This window comes from Papilio machaon, chromosome Z (assembly GCF_912999745.1).
Source record: "Papilio machaon chromosome Z, ilPapMach1.1, whole genome shotgun sequence".
Lineage (NCBI taxonomy): Eukaryota > Metazoa > Arthropoda > Insecta > Lepidoptera > Papilionidae > Papilio > Papilio machaon.
The window spans coordinates 5,662,647-5,680,473 of NC_060016.1; the positions used below are offsets into that span (position 1 = coordinate 5,662,647).

General features: G+C 33.7%; 3 protein-coding genes and 1 long non-coding RNA gene across 4 annotated transcripts; 2 read left to right on the forward strand and 2 right to left on the reverse strand.

Moving 5' to 3' along the window:
* Positions 1-817: 817 nt before the first annotated feature.
* Positions 818-6,389, reverse strand: LOC106716987. The gene is made up of 9 exons (XM_045686125.1): positions 5,496-6,389; positions 3,991-4,055; positions 3,414-3,644; positions 2,822-2,953; positions 2,132-2,320; positions 1,933-2,011; positions 1,669-1,848; positions 969-1,328; positions 818-857 (listed from the first exon to the last, which is right to left on the reverse strand). Exons 1-9 carry the CDS (start codon positions 6,335-6,337, stop codon positions 818-820), a joined length of 2,118 nt encoding a protein of 705 aa, XP_045542081.1. The 5' UTR covers positions 6,338-6,389.
* A 2,190-nt stretch (positions 6,390-8,579) lies between these two features.
* LOC106717282 (tubulin alpha-1 chain) lies at positions 8,580-10,044 on the reverse strand. Its single transcript, XM_014511095.2, has one exon. The coding sequence runs from the start codon at positions 9,956-9,958 to the stop codon at positions 8,606-8,608; it is 1,353 nt and encodes a 450-aa protein (XP_014366581.1). The 5' UTR covers positions 9,959-10,044; the 3' UTR covers positions 8,580-8,605.
* Positions 10,045-13,195: 3,151 nt separating this feature from the next.
* On the forward strand, positions 13,196-17,064 carry LOC123723466. The gene is made up of 8 exons (XM_045686126.1): positions 13,196-13,559; positions 13,724-13,846; positions 15,190-15,318; positions 15,983-16,111; positions 16,215-16,343; positions 16,623-16,715; positions 16,896-16,982; positions 17,060-17,064. Exons 1-8 carry the CDS (start codon positions 13,307-13,309, stop codon positions 17,062-17,064), a joined length of 948 nt encoding a protein of 315 aa, XP_045542082.1. The 5' UTR covers positions 13,196-13,306.
* Positions 17,065-17,098: 34 nt separating this feature from the next.
* Positions 17,099-17,778, forward strand: LOC123723491. The gene is made up of 3 exons (XR_006756768.1): positions 17,099-17,175; positions 17,545-17,619; positions 17,701-17,778. It is a non-coding gene; the product is annotated as an uncharacterized LOC123723491 (long non-coding RNA).
* Positions 17,779-17,827: the final 49 nt, after the last annotated feature.

The following is a 17,827-nucleotide window of genomic DNA, read 5'->3' on the forward strand; positions in this document are numbered from 1 at the left end:
TTCGTTCATTTTTATATTTGTCACGACAATTTTTACTCAAATTACATTTAGTCTCATCCATCTCTGAAAAAGTCGAGTAAAAGTTAACTCTCTTACCCTTATCTTATCTTATTTGCACTTTATTTTATATAAAAATATAAGAACAAGGAGATAACAATCTGTTATAGCAACCAGATTAACTAGGAACAGGTCCAGGCGAATTGTTTACAAGAGTCTAAGAGCAACGGCCCATTCTACCAGGAAAAAGTAACGGTACGGTTTATTTCAGATAAATTCTATGTACCAGAAATAAATAACGCCATTTCAAGATAGGATACATAATATTGTTAGGACTGTTGAGGGTAGTCTCACAAAAGGTTTTATAAGGAAGCGTGCGCTGCTGCTCGAGGCAGTCTCTTTCCATCGGTCATTGCGGAACGTCTGACATTTTTGTTTGTTTACGTTCGGTTTGAGTTTATACTACAGCGAGGATTATTATGAAGTAGAGTTAAATTCATTATTTCGCTGTTAGTTTAATTCTTTTAAAATACTTTTGCATCAAATATCTTACAATATATTTATTATCCATCTCTCGATTTTTTTTTTACTTTATATTCTTGTCTTATTTCCTAAATTCTTATTTTTCTGTTAGAGATATGTTCTTACGATAGTAACTGTCTATTGATATTATGTAAGGCACAGGATTTTTTTTACTGCAGTCAGATTCACGAGTTCGTTAAAGGTATTTTTTGTTATTTAAACCCGACTTATAAGTATTAATTTTAATAATGTTTGTTATGATAAAAAAAACATCAAAGTAGCCAAGAAATTATGTTAGTTATGCTAGAATGTTCATGTAGTGGTGACATGGGTCTACGCTATTGATGAAAGTATTAAGAAAAAAAACTTACTGCCATTGATTATTACGCTTTATTTATTAAAGTATTTAAACTTCCTACTTAATTATTTTGCACAATAAAAATAGATACAACTTTTTGGTATTAACACTATTAGGGGGTATAGAAAAATTTATCCCTAATCGTTTACGTTCTGAACCAGAATCGTAGGAAGAAAGAGAACCAGAACTCGAGGTAATTGTATCATCAGAAAACTTCGAACCTTCTCCGAGATAAGAATCGCTAGATACACTTTTGGAACTTGTTTTATTTTCCTCTATGGAATCGCAGGACGAATCACAAGACATGGCTTTTTTCAATTCACATATTATGTCTAACAGTTGCTGTTCATTCATATTTTGAAAGTCACTGAACGTCAATATATCATTACTATTTTTGTCATTTTCTTTATGAAAATTAAAAAGTCCCTTTGAATCGGTTTTGCAAGCTTTTCTAAAATAAAAAATATAGATGTTAATACAAACTTTTACAGCGGCTTGTTGTTAGTTACCAAAGCTTTTGCACAAGTATGATAAACTACTATCCTTGTGCAAATCATCTCTGAACCGGTTCAAAAGTTCACATAAAGTTGAACCGTTGAGCTGCGGTTTAACTGCGGTTTTCTCTAGCGGGTACTCAAAATTGTTGTACACAGCATCCAATGACAAATTTCGTGCCGCCATAAAGTTTTGATGGCACAATACTGTTAAATAGATCAATGTGACCTTAATATAACATAACAAAACTAATTAAATTATCTTATATATTTATTGAAAATGATAAAAATACAAACTTTTTAGATATTTTGCGTTTCTTAGTAATATTCTGGTATAATTTAACCCAAAAGGGTGGATGGAATTTTTTGTTTGTCCTTTGTGGGCATTTTTTGTTTTTCTCAAGTTGCTGAAGGTGATCTATCAATTTAAGTGACTCGAGATCTTTTCTGCTGTTATCTATTTTTATTATACAATGCCTGGATAAATAGAAAAACAAAGGTTTTATAAAGCTACAATACCTTTTTAAAATACTCCAAATAAAACATAAATATTATACATACGATGAAGAACTATGTCTAATTTTTTGGCGTCTTATAATTCTTGGTTTTTTAGAATTTATTATTGGTTTATATTCCTCGTCTGAAAATGTTCACATATTTACTACATTAATATACCTATTTAAAATAGATGGATCATTTTTTTTTCAATTTCAAAACTAATGGTAGTTAATGTTAACACTACTTTTTGAAAATTTCCTACCAATGTATTGTGGCAATGTATTTAAACCCATGTCACATTGTTTGTTATCTCTTGTACAATCTATACATTTAGGGAGAGGAAGTTTCACCTTGATGGGAGAAGTTTTTGCATTGCAAAGTTTATTTTTGCATTCATTTGATATTTCGTTAACACGATTGTCTCGTAACATACATTTAGGTTCATCCGTATCTAAAATAAAATAACAGAATTTATTAATTTAATTATATTTGTACTTGCATATTGTTGTCTGACTGTTTGTCTTAATGAAAAATTATTTAACTCAAAAGAAAATGCTATTCATCATCTCCTTGACCTTGTCCCACCTACGTAGGGTCGGTGCACCAGGTTTCCGTCCTCCAAATGAATCTGTCTGCCGTCATCTCCATTGTCACCCCCTTCTTGATCATGTCATCTTTCACGCAATCCATCCATCTCTTCCCAGGCCTACCTGCACCGGTGTACCCCTCCACACTAACAGTCCACGTAATTTTGTCAGTGCAGAATTTAAAAAAAAAGGTAGCGTATAAAGAATCAGCTATCTTCCCGTCAAAATCGGAAGAAACGAGGACTAACGGACAGACAGATAGATAAAAAAATGATTTTTCGTTGTAAGCAAAAAAAATGATTTTTTTGATATTAGTATTACATACCAACACTCCAATTTTATTAGTTGTATAAATTATCTCTCACCTTGGCAATTTTTAATACAACAATCATATTGTGAGTTTGAAGACTCTATAGAACTTTGCGACGATTCTTTATCTTCGGGTATATTAAAAGATATACTCTTCGGACTTTTGTGGGAACTACTTTTGCTGGGATCTGGTTAATTCAAGAATTTTTATGAAGCTTCTATACGACATATGTAAGCTTACGAAAATATTTTACATATTTAACAGTGGTAGATCCCGCAACAACAATATTTGTTGGGTGCACGAATTGGCCGGGTCTACCAGTGAAATACCACGACCACACAGAAGACAGGCGTCAAAAGCTATTCCGCGTTTCGTCTGATGAGTGTGGTACCGGAGGCCTAATTTTAGTCCTCTTTCCCTTCCCACCCTTTTCTTGTTAGGAAAGGATGGAAAGTGGAAGTGGATTTGGGGGAAGAGGACGCATAGAAGGAGAAATATCCTCTTTCTGTCCGTCCCCTTCTCCGTTGATTAAAGGTAGGCAACGCATCTGCATTTGCGGATGTCTATGGGCAAAGGTCGCCTCGCTATTGCGGCGAATCCAGGTCGCCTTTTGGTCGTTTGCCACCTTGTGCTATAAAAAAAAATACCTTTAAACATTCCCTGCCGGCAAATGTCATATTCAGCGAAATTATTAACATCAAGAAATACTACTGATGTCCTCTTCTTTGTTAACAATAGTTTGGTTTTTAAACAATTTCTCTGCTGCATTTCAAATGTTGAGGTATAATTTTCAATATTTGAATCTCTCTTGTCTATCGCTGCACAATTGACCACTTTTGATTGTTCCGGATTCATTATAGACCAAAATTGATATACAGCTATTACATAAACATTTATTTATTAAACATCTTACTAATATTATACTGCGAATGTTTAGATTTTTAGATGGATGGATGTTTCTTTGAAGGTATCTTTGGAAAAGCTCAACGGATCTTGATGAAATTTGGCATATATGTAGAGCATAGTCTGGAAGAACACATAGGCTAATGATAAAGTTTTATTTTTATTCCGCATGGACGACAGCCAGTTATAAATAAAAATAATATTATTTTAAACCTAATTCTCTACTACGATGTATGAAAATAAATCGTTGTTTCGAAGAAATTTATTATTAAATAATTAGAATTTATTATATGGATAATTGGAAATGTTCCTTTTCCTTACCATTTTTTTTGAAGTGACACATCTTAGGTTCACTAACAAGTTTTTGATTTGGGAAAGTATGCACACTAGAACAAAATAAATTACTATTAAGTAGTAATAAATTAGAAGTATGTATGAATGAAACCCCTCTATGAACCGGCAAATACAATTTTAACCAGAAATATTGTATTTAATTGTGATTGACTTAATGATATGATAAAAAATTATGAGGTCACTTCATACTGACTAAATGCAATATACATGTACAACAGGCAGCATGAGAACTACTCCCACAGCTGCCCTGGAGGCCCTACTGGATTTAACACCCCTACCCTTTTACATACAGCAAATAGCTACACTAACGGCGCTTAGACTGCGTACGTTAAATCTGTGGAGGAAGTGTAATACCTCGCATACGTCAGTGTTGGATACGCTCATAGCAGAAGTACCAATTACCGACGCAAAACAGGACTTAATTCCGAAGCAGTTCATCTTCGACAAGAAATATAAAATACAATTGCAAGAGCACGGTCCCACAAATCAAGGGAACCAGAAAGAGCTTAAGATCTACACAGATGGATCCAAAACTGATCAAGGAACAGGTGTAGGTGTTTTCTCAGAGGACCTTAACATCAAAATATATAAACCGTTAGGCACACATAACTCAATTTTCCAAGCTGAATGCATGGGAATAATTGAGGCAGCACAGGCCATAGCTGTTAGGGAAGCTGCAGGCGAGAGTATACGCATACTAACCGACAGCATGGCAGTACTACAGGCACTAAACAACATCACAGTTAATTCGGGCCTCATTTATGAATGTCACCTCAAACTTAATGCAGTAGGGACATCTAATAACATTATCCTCCAATGGATTAAAGGACACAGTGGTTCGAGGGGGAATGATGCAGCAGACGAATTAGCCCGCCGAGGGTCAGATAGCAGAGCTATCGGCCCAGAGCCCATCGTTCCCCTACCAGCAAGCTATCTAAGATCACAGGTCGCAACAAGGAGTCACGCACAACACTGCACCTCCTGGGACAAAATCGATACATGCAGGCAGTCAAAAGAAGCCCTACCGAGGATTAACAGGAGGGTAACTAGGAGGTTGCTTCAATTAAATAAGGCACAACTACGGACAGTTGTGGCTGCCATCACTGGACATGGCAATTTTAATAAACATTTGTTTAATACAGGTATTACGGACAGCCCCCTATGCAGAGCGTGCATGGGTGACGAAGAAACAGCATCCCACGTGATACTGCACTGCCCAGCAGTGCAAGAGTACAGGGTAAAGCATCTCGGATCGCCGAGAACACTCCCAGAGATCACCGACAACATCAAAGGGTTGCTGGGATTCTTTGGAGAGTTGGGTTGGCTGGAGTGAATCCAGGTCCTGCTCACACGCAAAATACGCGCTAGCCGTGGAGTTGCGGAAAACGAGCCCTTACAACTAACTAACTAACTAACTACATGTACAATAATGTATATATTTAAAATTCCCTTTTGCGGATAAAATATTTTACCTAAACATGTAGCAATCTTCTTTTGTAGGTTTCAATTTTGTCACCAGTTTTGATGTAACTTGTTGAGAACACTGGCCGTATAATTTTTTTAAAATTTTATCTAAATTAATTGATTTCAATTTTATTTTAGCTTGTTTAGAACACTGGCCATATTTGTTCTTTATAATTTTACCTATGTTGTTGTTCTTCAGTTTCGTCTTAGCTTGTTTAGAACACCGATCATATGTACTTTTTATTATTTTACCAAAGTTATTCATATATTTTGGCTTACAATTATTTTTGGGTTTTTCCTTCAAACTTTGATTACAGTTCTTACAACGGGGCAAAGTTTCCTTCTTACATTTAGTTTTCTTAAGGTAACAATGCTTGGAAGTTCCCCGTAATTTTGATTTTTCTGCATTGCATGTATGCATTAATTTTGAAATTTGTCTTAGCATTTGATCATAGTCTTTTTCGAAACAGCGTCTTTTTTTTATTATACTATCCATAAATGTATTCATACTATCCGTATGGTTTTTACAACATGGCATTGTAGTCTTCAATAATTCATTATGCAATTTACATGATTGTTCAAAGATGTTAGAAATGGAGTGGGTTTGATTACTATGAAACATTGTTTTGGAGCATGTTGTATGATGTGGACATTTTCTAGATTTTGACATTATATATACTAGATGTATTCTTTTAACTAGATAAAATTCTTCAATACCAGACAATGGAAATGATGAATTTCTCATTTCTAACAAATTTGTATTTGGTCTGATTTTTGTTAAAGAGCTATTACATGCATGTAAATAGTTTAAAAGATTAGAGCTGCTTTTGTATTCCTTTAATATATCCATTACTGTTGCAGAAGTCCTATGTGATGTTTTATAAACACTATCTTTTATAGGTTTTATTAATTTTTTCTTAATTTTTGCAGTATTATTAGGACAATTTGTATTATTTTGCAATGTTCTTTTTCTTAATTGTGCCTCAACGTTTCGGAACACATGAAAAATGTGGGTCCCAAAGATTTTCGATATTTTTTCAGCAGTTGTTGAAGTGATATATAAAAGAAATCTTACTATTTTCATTTCTGCTGAAACCTTTTCAGCTTTGGATTTATATGGGAAGAAAATAAAAATATTAACCTTTCTTTTCTTTATCATGCATTGTACTAATATAATACATCCATGCCTCAATTTAGAATATCTATAACTTTTGGAGATTAATTTTGATAATGGTGACAATTTAATAATTGTAAATGATCTTGACGATTGCATGCTTCTTTTAATTGACATTCTGTTTGCATCAATTCTTTTATTTACATTTAAAAACATCTGTAAATCATTATTTACTTTACATACATCATTTGTTCCATCAGTAATAAATTTCAATGCACTAGGCAGTTCAAGAATTGGTTTATTATTTCTGACTGATGTCGGAGATAGTCCTTGATATAAGGCCATACTGCTGGTAAGATTTTTCTCAGATCTTTTGTATTGCAAATCATGTAATGATGGATGAACCTCCAAGTTCTTTATAAACTATTGTAGCTTAATTAAGTTTATTAATTTAAAAAAAAATCATGACATTTTTAATTATTCATTACCACTTTATCATTTATTCAAAATACGTTACATTTCGTGCATCTATCGTACTTTTTGCGAATAGCAAAATAGCTAAGCATAAATAACCTATGTCTCTGTTTACATCTTCGAGAGAACCGATCTTCGTAATTCTGATACTTGGGTTTAGTACATTAAAACTGCTTTTCTATCGCACTCCATTTTTTTTTTCATTTATTGTAAATGTCAAAAAATAAACTTCTTTATTTAATAAATTTTTTATAAACCATGATTTCGGTATTCAATTAATAATATTGCAATTAATTTATGAATGACATAATAATATATTTCAGACAGGGGCTGTTTATCAACTGACATCTGCTGTCTGATCGTTATAAAAAATGCCCCGTTCACACTAGCTCAGTAGGCCAGTCGTGCTGGTCTGTCATGGACGGTGTTGTCCACATTACGCCAGTCCAGTCTGAGGCGTGGCTTAGTAAAGACTACAGGGATAATGTAGTCGAGAAAAAAATAGAATACGCTACATAAGCAAGGCTTCAATTTAGTACTTCAGGAAATTGTAAAAGAAATTAATTATGAGTTAAATAATAAAAAACCTTAAGTTAGAAAGTGGATTAGTGAAAGAAATAAGGGGGGGGTCGGCTTTACTATTAAAGCAGCTCAAGGCGGAAAATCCGGGGCAGCATAAATTAGTTACGAAAATACATTTTATAACCTCAAAAAGCAATTTTAGTTAACCATTCTATCAATAGGTACAGCTTTTTCCATTCGGAGTTGCATACTACGAAGTAGTTACATACTCTTTGCGTAGTTGCATTACGGCTTTGGAGCTCTATTTTTAATATTTAATTCCGTCATAGCTCACAGTCTTTACATGATACATTTTTATTCAAAAAAGCAAAAAATGAATAACTGACAGATTAAACAGTAGATAAAATAACAACATGTGGTACCCATACAATTGTTTGGTCAGAACTAGACTGGCCTGTCCCAGATCATCCACAATATGCCAGTTGCGGCCGAATAGCCGAACTGACCTGAAAAGTAGAACGCCATCCCAGTTATAGGTCAGACTGGCTTATTGGCTTCCATGGGTGTGCCAGTTGTATATCAGCGCTGATTTCGAGCGTGACTGGTCTAGTGTAAACGGGGTATTATGCCTGGTTCACATTATGCCAGCACAGTAAGACAGTAGCGCAGGCCTGTCGGACTGTATAGGTTCACTGGCGCCAGTGTTTAATGCCAGTTTGTGCCAGTTGTATTCCATATGGCAGCACTGATTGACAAAGCTGCCTCTACACTACACTAGTTCTATTTCATGCAACTCATACAAATACTATTTGCCGACCGCTTTCTTTGTTGCTATCAAAGTGAAATCTCCAGAAATCTCCAAATGAAAACCAGCCTTCTGGGAAATAAAAACTCCTTTTTTACTTGATAATTTATTGGAAATAGACCAAATGGTTGTTAAATAATTAAACTATGTTAGCTAAAACCTAAAGGAAATAATATAGAACCTAAAAATAAAACAAAGAAAAATTAATATTCTTCGCCGCCTTCGCCTTCACCTTCACCGGAATCCATTCCGACTTCTTCATAGTCTTTTTCGAGTGCCGCCAAGTCTTCACGAGCTTCAGAAAATTCTCCTTCCTCCATCCCTTCGCCAACATACCAATGAACGAAGGCGCGTTTTGCATACATTAGGTCAAACTTGTGGTTTAGGCGAGACCAAGCTTCCGCGATGGCTGTGGTGTTTGAGAGCATGCATACTGCGCGCTGTACTTTAGCTAAGTCTCCCCCTGGCACCACAGTTGGTGGTTGATAGTTAATGCCTACTTTAAATCCAGTAGGACACCAATCCACAAATTGTATCGTGCGTTTTGTTTTTATAGTTCCAATTGCAGCATTTACATCCTTGGGAACTACATCACCTCGGTATAGCATACAACACGCCATGTACTTACCGTGTCTGGGATCACATTTTACCATTTGGTTAGCTGGTTCGAAACAAGCATTGGTGATTTCCGCTACAGACAGCTGCTCATGGTAAGCTTTTTCAGCGGAAATTACGGGAGCATAAGTTACCAAAGGGAAATGAATACGTGGATAGGGAACTAAGTTGGTTTGGAATTCAGTTAAATCCACATTAAGAGCTCCGTCAAATCGGAGGGAAGCAGTGATTGATGAAACGATTTGACCAATAAGGCGATTCAAATTAGTATATGTCGGTCGCTCAATGTCCAAATTACGACGACAGATATCGTATATCGCTTCATTGTCAACCATAAACGCGGCGTCGGAGTGTTCCAGAGTAGTGTGAGTTGTCAAAATGGAATTATAAGGTTCTACCACTGCTGTGGAAATCTGAGGTGCAGGATAGATGGCAAATTCGAGCTTTGATTTCTTACCATAATCAACAGAAAGTCTTTCCATAAGTAGAGACGCAAATCCTGAGCCTGTACCCCCGCCAAAAGAATGGAAAATCAAAAAGCCTTGCAATCCAGTACATTGGTCAGCTAATTTTCTCACTCTATCTAAAACAAGATCTACTATTTCTTTCCCAATAGTGTAATGTCCTCTTGCATAATTGTTAGCAGCATCCTCCTTGCCTGTTATGAGCTGCTCAGGGTGAAACAATTGACGGTATGTACCAGTACGAACTTCATCTACTACCGTAGGTTCTAGATCTATAAATACAGCCCTGGGAACGTGTTTACCGGCACCAGTTTCACTGAAGAAGGTGTTAAAAGAGTCGTCACCACCGCCAACCGTTTTATCTGATGGCATCTGTCCATCTGGCTGAATTCCGTGTTCCAGGCAATATAATTCCCAACATGCATTTCCTATTTGTACGCCCGCCTGACCCGCATGTATAGATATGCACTCACGCATTATAAAATATTTACTATGTGCTTAAAAATATTATGGAATTTCTTAAACTGTTTGCCAATATTCCAGTTATACAAGGCCCAAACAAACAATGAGCTTAAAAAAGGCAACAAATCATTTTTTTTTCAAAATTCGAACATTTATTTTGATCCAAATTTAAAATTTTACTATCAGTCAGGATTGTGCGTTATAAAAAGTTTTATACCTATAACTCGTGCGCAGAAGCTTTGCCGATGACCTCGCGCTCGATGATCACGGGTTAAATAATTGGATAATATAATCGTTTTGGCTAATATTCAGATAGTATTTAACACATTACCTTGCACAGGAAAATAAAACACCTTGCCATGCTGTTGGGTTTTTTTAATGACCACAGTAATTTTATTAGAATAGGGGAAACCATACAGATACCGTCTATTTTGCGGATTGACTTACAAAATTTATTTTTAATTATCTTAACTGAACATTGAAATGAATGAATGAAAGTATGCTCATTTTAACCATGAAATTATCTAAATGATAATAAGCTTCTAGACTGTGTATTATATAAAATTTTAAAATAATAGACCCACAAAAAAGACCCTTAAAACACAATTTCGGTACAGCCATGACAGATATGGCCCACCTCTTTGGTACACTTACGATCCACCCTGAAATTATTATAACATGTGTGAAATGATTATTTGTTATTTCTCTTGTTTTTTGTATCATAAAATAAATTTTAATATAATTAGAAAGTACATAGTCCTACCTTACACCTTACCTTTTAAGAACAAAAGTGTACATATCACCATTTATAACAATTTTACTGTTACATTAATATAAGGTATATTATGTGAACTTTTACATACATATATTTAATGAACTTTTTTTACTAAACCAGATTTTTTCATTGCCTACTTCGCTTGTAATTTTTATAAAATTTATTTCCCTCGTGTAATTGCGTTATTTGCAACACTAATTTAGTAATGGTAGATAGTGTACGTAGAACAAGTCAACTTTTTCTTTTTTCGTATTTTACAATTATAATTCTTAACCGTCTTATTATACAGAAAGCGTAGTTTTATATCCCTTAAAAAGTTATTAACTATTTAGTAGTACTAAAACTCAATAAGTAAACAAAGTAAATAATCTCTTTTATAATTTTTGTGTTTTCTTATTTCAAAAAACAAACTGAAATATATTTAAGCTAATACATTAAAAATACAGAAAACAATACGAATTTGGGGTGGGCGGGAACTGTAATCTACAAACTATCTCCATAACTATCAAATGCTATGATCGTAACTATATTTTGGGCAAATTTTCAGACAGTATTAGTCCACCATATTATAAGCCTTAACAGAATAATAACCGAATCTATCAGATATATTGATACCAAAGCACTTAAAATTTGAATAAGTACCAAATATCAATAATTAAAAAAGGCTGCCCTTTAGACAAAGTGACAAGAAACTAATTATTTTTAACTAGCACGGCGCCTCTTACTTTAAGATTAGTCGTGGCTCTTTAAATTAATATTTTCTGTTAGTAATATAGATGTGAAATGTTAGGCTATTAGTTGTAGCATATATTTCAGTAGTTTACTTTCAATTAATTTCTATAAGACCTACAATAAATGTGTTTTTGTCGTAAGTGGTCCACAACTCTACAACTTGTACTGAGGGCGGGATCTGTCTGATATCCCCTACGATCCCTTGGCATTGCCATTCAAAAATCATTGCCGTTATTGATTGTGGATTTGTCAAAGTATTTTTTGTAATTGCGATTTAATTTTTGAATTCGTAATAATTTGATGCTAAAAAATAGCTGCTGAGAAAAAAAACAAAGGGAAATAATATGGAATAAGTGTAATGTTAGTTTGTTAGATGTATCGACGTAGATGTAGAGTGTTGCAACATCAAAGGATTTGTGGCGCCCTCATTGACAATGTTTTTCATTTCTGGTCACGCTAATTTTTGGATTTTGGGACTAGAGATGATTATCGGTCGTTGACGGTTTTGGATTTTTCGTCGATTTAAGGTAATAGAAACGTAACGTCGTTGTTTTTTCAACTAGTCCATTTACTATTTGATTTTGTCAGCTAGTTGAAGGGTGGCGTAATAAATTCAATAAAGACTCGAATACTAGCGGCGAAAAAACAGACAACCAGTGACTTCTGCGTAAATCATACGATGAATTCAACTAGTTAAATTAAAAGCGGTTTACGGTGGATACGTTGAAGGGGAACGGTTGATTCAACTAGTTCTTTTAATCAATGCACATCTCTATTAGCAGCATTTTGCTGGGGGTTGTTTGGGATTACTCTTTGTTCTTTGGGGTTATTATTTTACTTTATACTATTTACGTACCTCATAGGTCTATTGGTGAATTAAAAGGCAATAATTATGAAAAGGTACGTTGTTTGATTATATAATGCCCTGGTCTGGTTTTGTTAAATTATTAGCCTAGCGTATAAGTCTGTCAGCATGTTTTACCTATAAAAAATACCTTGAAGTTTTTATATCAAAGAAAACTTGTTTGGAATTTGAAAATCGTGCCTTTTATACATTTTCCTAATAAGGATAGATTAAAAAATATACACAAAATGTATTTATGGAAAGTTTATTTCATAATTGAGTAAACACACTACGAAAACCACATTTACTATACAAAAACCTGTTTTATAAACTACAAAATGTTTCCTTACACATTTATTTGCAGAAGGAAAGTTCAAGCGCAACGAAAGTTTGCCCAAGGTGTATATATCCCACCAAGTACACAAACCACAAACATTGACAAAGTTACAAATCATGCAATACAAAAGGACAATGAGATTAGAAGCAATATCTTTCACAGTAGCACTTCAGCTAAAAGTCTTCTTGATCTCATAAGCTTTCAAAGTGAGTACATCTCAATAAACACATCATACATTTGAAATTCTCATGTCACAATGTTAGTTACTATACTTGTCTCAAACGGCTTGAGTGATTTTTATAAAATTTTGTATGCATATTCAGTTGGTCTGAGAATCGGCTACTATCTATTTTTCATATCACTGCTAACTTTTTTCCATGTGCGCGCCAATGGAGGCGCTGGCGGCAGTTAATAATGCTATAAATTTTTCCTCAATGGCATTGATTGATATGACATTGGGTTATATTACTTTGACTGGCATTGAAACACATGCTGGGTTCAATAACACATATATAATTAAATTGTTGAATATTTACAATGTGTTGATAGCTTTGAAATGTTTCAGATCTACATAAACATAGGGAACCTATCGTCTTGTTAGAGCGATTGCGACATTACCCAGAACAACTCCAAGCATCATCATCGGCAGCATCTCAACAATATACTATAAGTCAAATGAAAAAAGTAACTACAGCACTTAAACATAATATGTGCCTTCGATCTAAGAAAAAATTAGCCAAATTTGTTAAAAGGCTAAGAAGCAAAAATATTATTATAAAAAATAAACGGCAACCTAAGGTTACCAAAGATGTCTCAAGTTTAGAATCGATAGATTCTTGCAATGAAGATGACAAACCTTTAATGTACCTTGCCAAAGAGGAGAAAAATAATAAAATAGTGAACAAGACATTAAGTACTACTATTAGAGGTAACTGACACTAATCAATATTAAATCACTAATTGTTAACTTTATAATTAGTGGTTACAATTTAAAACTTATGTATATAGTGGTATACAGTTTCTTCAATATAAGTTATGACTAAAAATATGTTTTATCAAAACATGAGATATAGATATTTAAAATTATTTCAGAAAAAGAGAAGAAAGTAAGTTTTGACATTGGTCCCCATGAACATGTGGCATCTGATTCTTATGAACCACAACAAAAAAGTCGGCAACAGTACCCACACAGTCACAACTCTGCAAGACACAAAGGTAAGAACTTAAAACTGAACTTTCACTGAATGACATTACAGTACAATCTCACTAATCCGGCATTTCTATAGATCGGCACGACCAATAATTCGGCACCTTCCGCCCACGCCTTCCTTTCCCTTTGCGCTTTGGTCGCAAAGGTATAGAGGGGAAAGGGAGGCGTGGGCGGAGGGTGCCTGTGATTATTTCAAAACTAGTTAATTACATATGTGCCTACATGTTAATTCAATTGTTCCATAATACATTACATACATTTATTCTCTCTATGAAATGCTTTATTTTATTTATTACCGATGACTTTTTCAGTATAACCCAGTAATCCGAACATTCCAATAATCCGGCACCCTCCGGTTTTTAATAGTGCTGGATTAGTGAGATTGTACTTTCAGGAGAATTGAAATTTTATAACTACTTATTAATTTCATCTAAACCATGGCTTACATATTTTTTCATGGTCAGGGACAATTTTTATATTATTCTCTTTAGCAGGGACTACTATGTAGGTGTAATTAAAATTAACTATAATTATTAAAACAACAAGAGATCAAGAACAACATATAATACTGATACTTTTGACTCAAAGCAAAACATCAATTACTTTCAAACAATTCCTCACCCTCTTTTTAATTACCAACAAAGTCCTACTTCACCTAAATAAATTATTAAGAAAAATAAAAAACGTAAATAAAATAGCAAAGTGATTTACATTATTCAATTCTAAATTTAAAATTATTCATAGACCATATTTTGGCCATAACCATTGATTTACAGTATACTTAATATACAGTTAAATGATCTGATGTTGGATGTGTTGTTCATTTACCATGCCAACATGGTTCTATCTATTTGTTGATGCTATTTGAGAAACCATTTGTTCTTTTGGTGGTTAATTCAGCGAGACCATTCACCCATTCTGGAGAAACCTACAAACATCCATACATCCAAACTTTCACATCTATAATATATAAAAGAAAGTTGTGTTAGTTACACTATTTATAACTCAAGAACGGCTGAATCCGAGTTAGAACCAGGGAACGGACATAGGATAATTTTTACCCCATTTTCTATTTTTTTATTCCGCGCGGACGGAGTCGCGGGTAAAAGCTAGATTATAATATTAGTAAGATAGATTATTTCTTGCATGTAATTGTAAACCAAAGTTGCTCAACGTGTTATGTATCAATAGATGGAACAAGACAGACCTTATCGTACTGCACAACAACCTGATAAAATTTGATTTAATCAAAATAAAAATCGTATTTGTGTTAGCTGAAGTCAACTTCATTCTAAAGTCCAAATTGAAACTAAGAATAAATGTTTTACGAAATATTGTACATTTGTAGATGGACTTACAAGACGATCAATAGTTCACACTCGGTCACATAGGAGGTCTTCAATTGGTACTCGTGAATTTGAGGAAATTCCTCTGGGACCTGGTCGGCGACATCGCAGTCGATCCATGCTAAAAACAGGTGACATATACTATACATGACTTTGTGTAAGTTCAGGAAAAGGCCCATTTGCATATTATAGAAACATTTCAGGACGTATCAACTCTTAAAGCTATAAACTATCTATAAGATTTGCCATATTTTCTCGCTTGTTGTCAGCTTTATATAGGGATAAGATGAAAATTCTTAGTATAAAAATCAAAATGTAAATAGTGACTTAAATGTGGATGTTTTAAAATGGGAAAAGCATGGTTTAGTTGTTTGATATGCATTAAGGAATTAGTGAAGAATAAAAGATATAGGTGAAACTGGGGATTTCTAAAAGTAAAACATTAAAGTTGTATTATATCACCAATAACTTAACTGCCCAAAATAAACAAGCATAGATAAACTTTTTTCAAGTATTCAGACATACTGGTTTCGATGTTTTCATAAAAGCCTTAACTAAGGCAGGTAATGGCAGATAATAAAAACCAAGAAGGTATAAATTTTACCCTAACGGGTTACTTAATACTGAGACCAAATCCCTGTAATGTGTGTAAAGAATATATAAATGTTTATTTTTGGGTTGTGTCGTTTTTCAGTGTATGGTGATTGGGTTCATGGGTTGTTACACTTTAGTCCTAGTAATATGGTTAGAAGATGTAGAAGCGTTTCTAATATGGATTCGAAATATTGATATTAGATAGAGTGAAAAGACAGCGCTTGCGCACCCGCACGAGTCGACGGTCGGTGGCTGATGCCTGCCAATCAGACCATGGAGAGCTGCAGGGAAATGACGAATCTTCCTGTAGTACCTCACCACAGAAAATAGGTAAGAATATACACCTTTCTTGCTGTTATTGAAGTGTTGAAACTAATGTCACTATAGTTTAATTTGCTAAAGTATATTAATAATCAAAACATATTAGTTTTAGATGAAACAAAAAGGAATGGTTTACAAACTCAGCGGCTTACTTCCCTTTCTGTTGATGATGCTTCTCTATCAAGACAGGAAGAACCGAAAAATGGACAACCACTTAGTGATAGCTTACTGCAAAATACAGGTAACATGAATTAGATATATTACAATTGATTTTGTTCAAATGCTACCCTAGTTTTTTTACAACCAACTATAACAAGTATAAACCAACAAAACAAATGTTACACCTTAAAATTGAACATTTTATAGTTTGGATGCAAAAAGAATGCAGCATATTTTAAATAATCTAGAAGGCAATATGGTATCAGATGGAACCTTGTAAGCGACCATCATAACTACAACACAAGCTACAGTGATTTGATTTATTACATATTGAAATTACTTAATTTTAATTATATTTTAGATAACAAGATCAAGCATCCTGTTGATAAGGAAAAACCTCAGAAAATATGTAGCCAACCATCGACATCCAGCAGTAAATTAACTACAACTAAAGGTAATTTATTCACATTCAAAGTAATTAAAAGGTTTTTGATTTTTTTTTTAATATCTTTACTTATATTGTGTTATATATAACCAATGTAAAATATTTAACTTTTAACTTGGCTAAACTTTTCCTATTTTATGATGATGAGAGAATATAAGCCTGATTGTAATAAATAATGATGTTCAACAGACTCTCCGATAGCTGACATCAACACCACACCAAAGTCATCAACATCCCTGCGTCTTCCTAAAAAAAGACCATCCAATTCAACACTCGGTATGTTTTCTTGTATACTTTTCATAATATCACTAGTTTAATTTCCGAAAATGTAGTTTTTTTGTAAGTCTTGGCAGACTAAAAAAATATCTTAAATTCGTCTAAATTTTCCCAACAGAATCCTTAATACAATCTGCTTTAGGAGTCCAGCCAATTGTCAAAATTGAATCTCCAGCTCCTTCCAGTCTTCTAGGTAAATTATACTCAATTAACTTACTACTAAAAAATTGGTTGTAATATATAATAATAATAGCTGTCGCCCGCGACTCCGTCCGCGCGGAATAATAATTAATATAAAACATAATAGTAGCCTATGTGTTATTCCAGACTATAATCTACATCTATGCCAAATTTTCATCAATATAGGAGATACATTCAAACAAAAATCCCTCCATCTAATCAATCTTTACAATATTAGTAAGATTTACTTTTAATATTAGTAAGATAGATAAAATTGAAGCAAGATATTTATTTAAATTTAAGTACATGCGACGCTTTTCCTTGTTAAACAAGTCAATAGTTAGAAAATGTAAAAATTTAATAGTAATATTTTCCTTAACAGTTACTAACTTATCATCTAAACCATCTCCAGTCAAGTCTATAGTCACAAGTGAGGGACAACGGTCAAAATCTGAAAGTAAGTATTGTGATCATTATAATTTCTAAACATAAACAATTAGTTTATTCCTTTAATTATTGTTTTTCGTTAAATCAACAGATTCTGATGCCAACATCAAACCAATAACTAGTTCTGATGTTACATCAAATTGTGCTGAACATAAAACAGTTTCAACTTCTCAAGGTCAGTTTTAAGACTTTATTTGGAGCTTGTGTTTAATGAAATT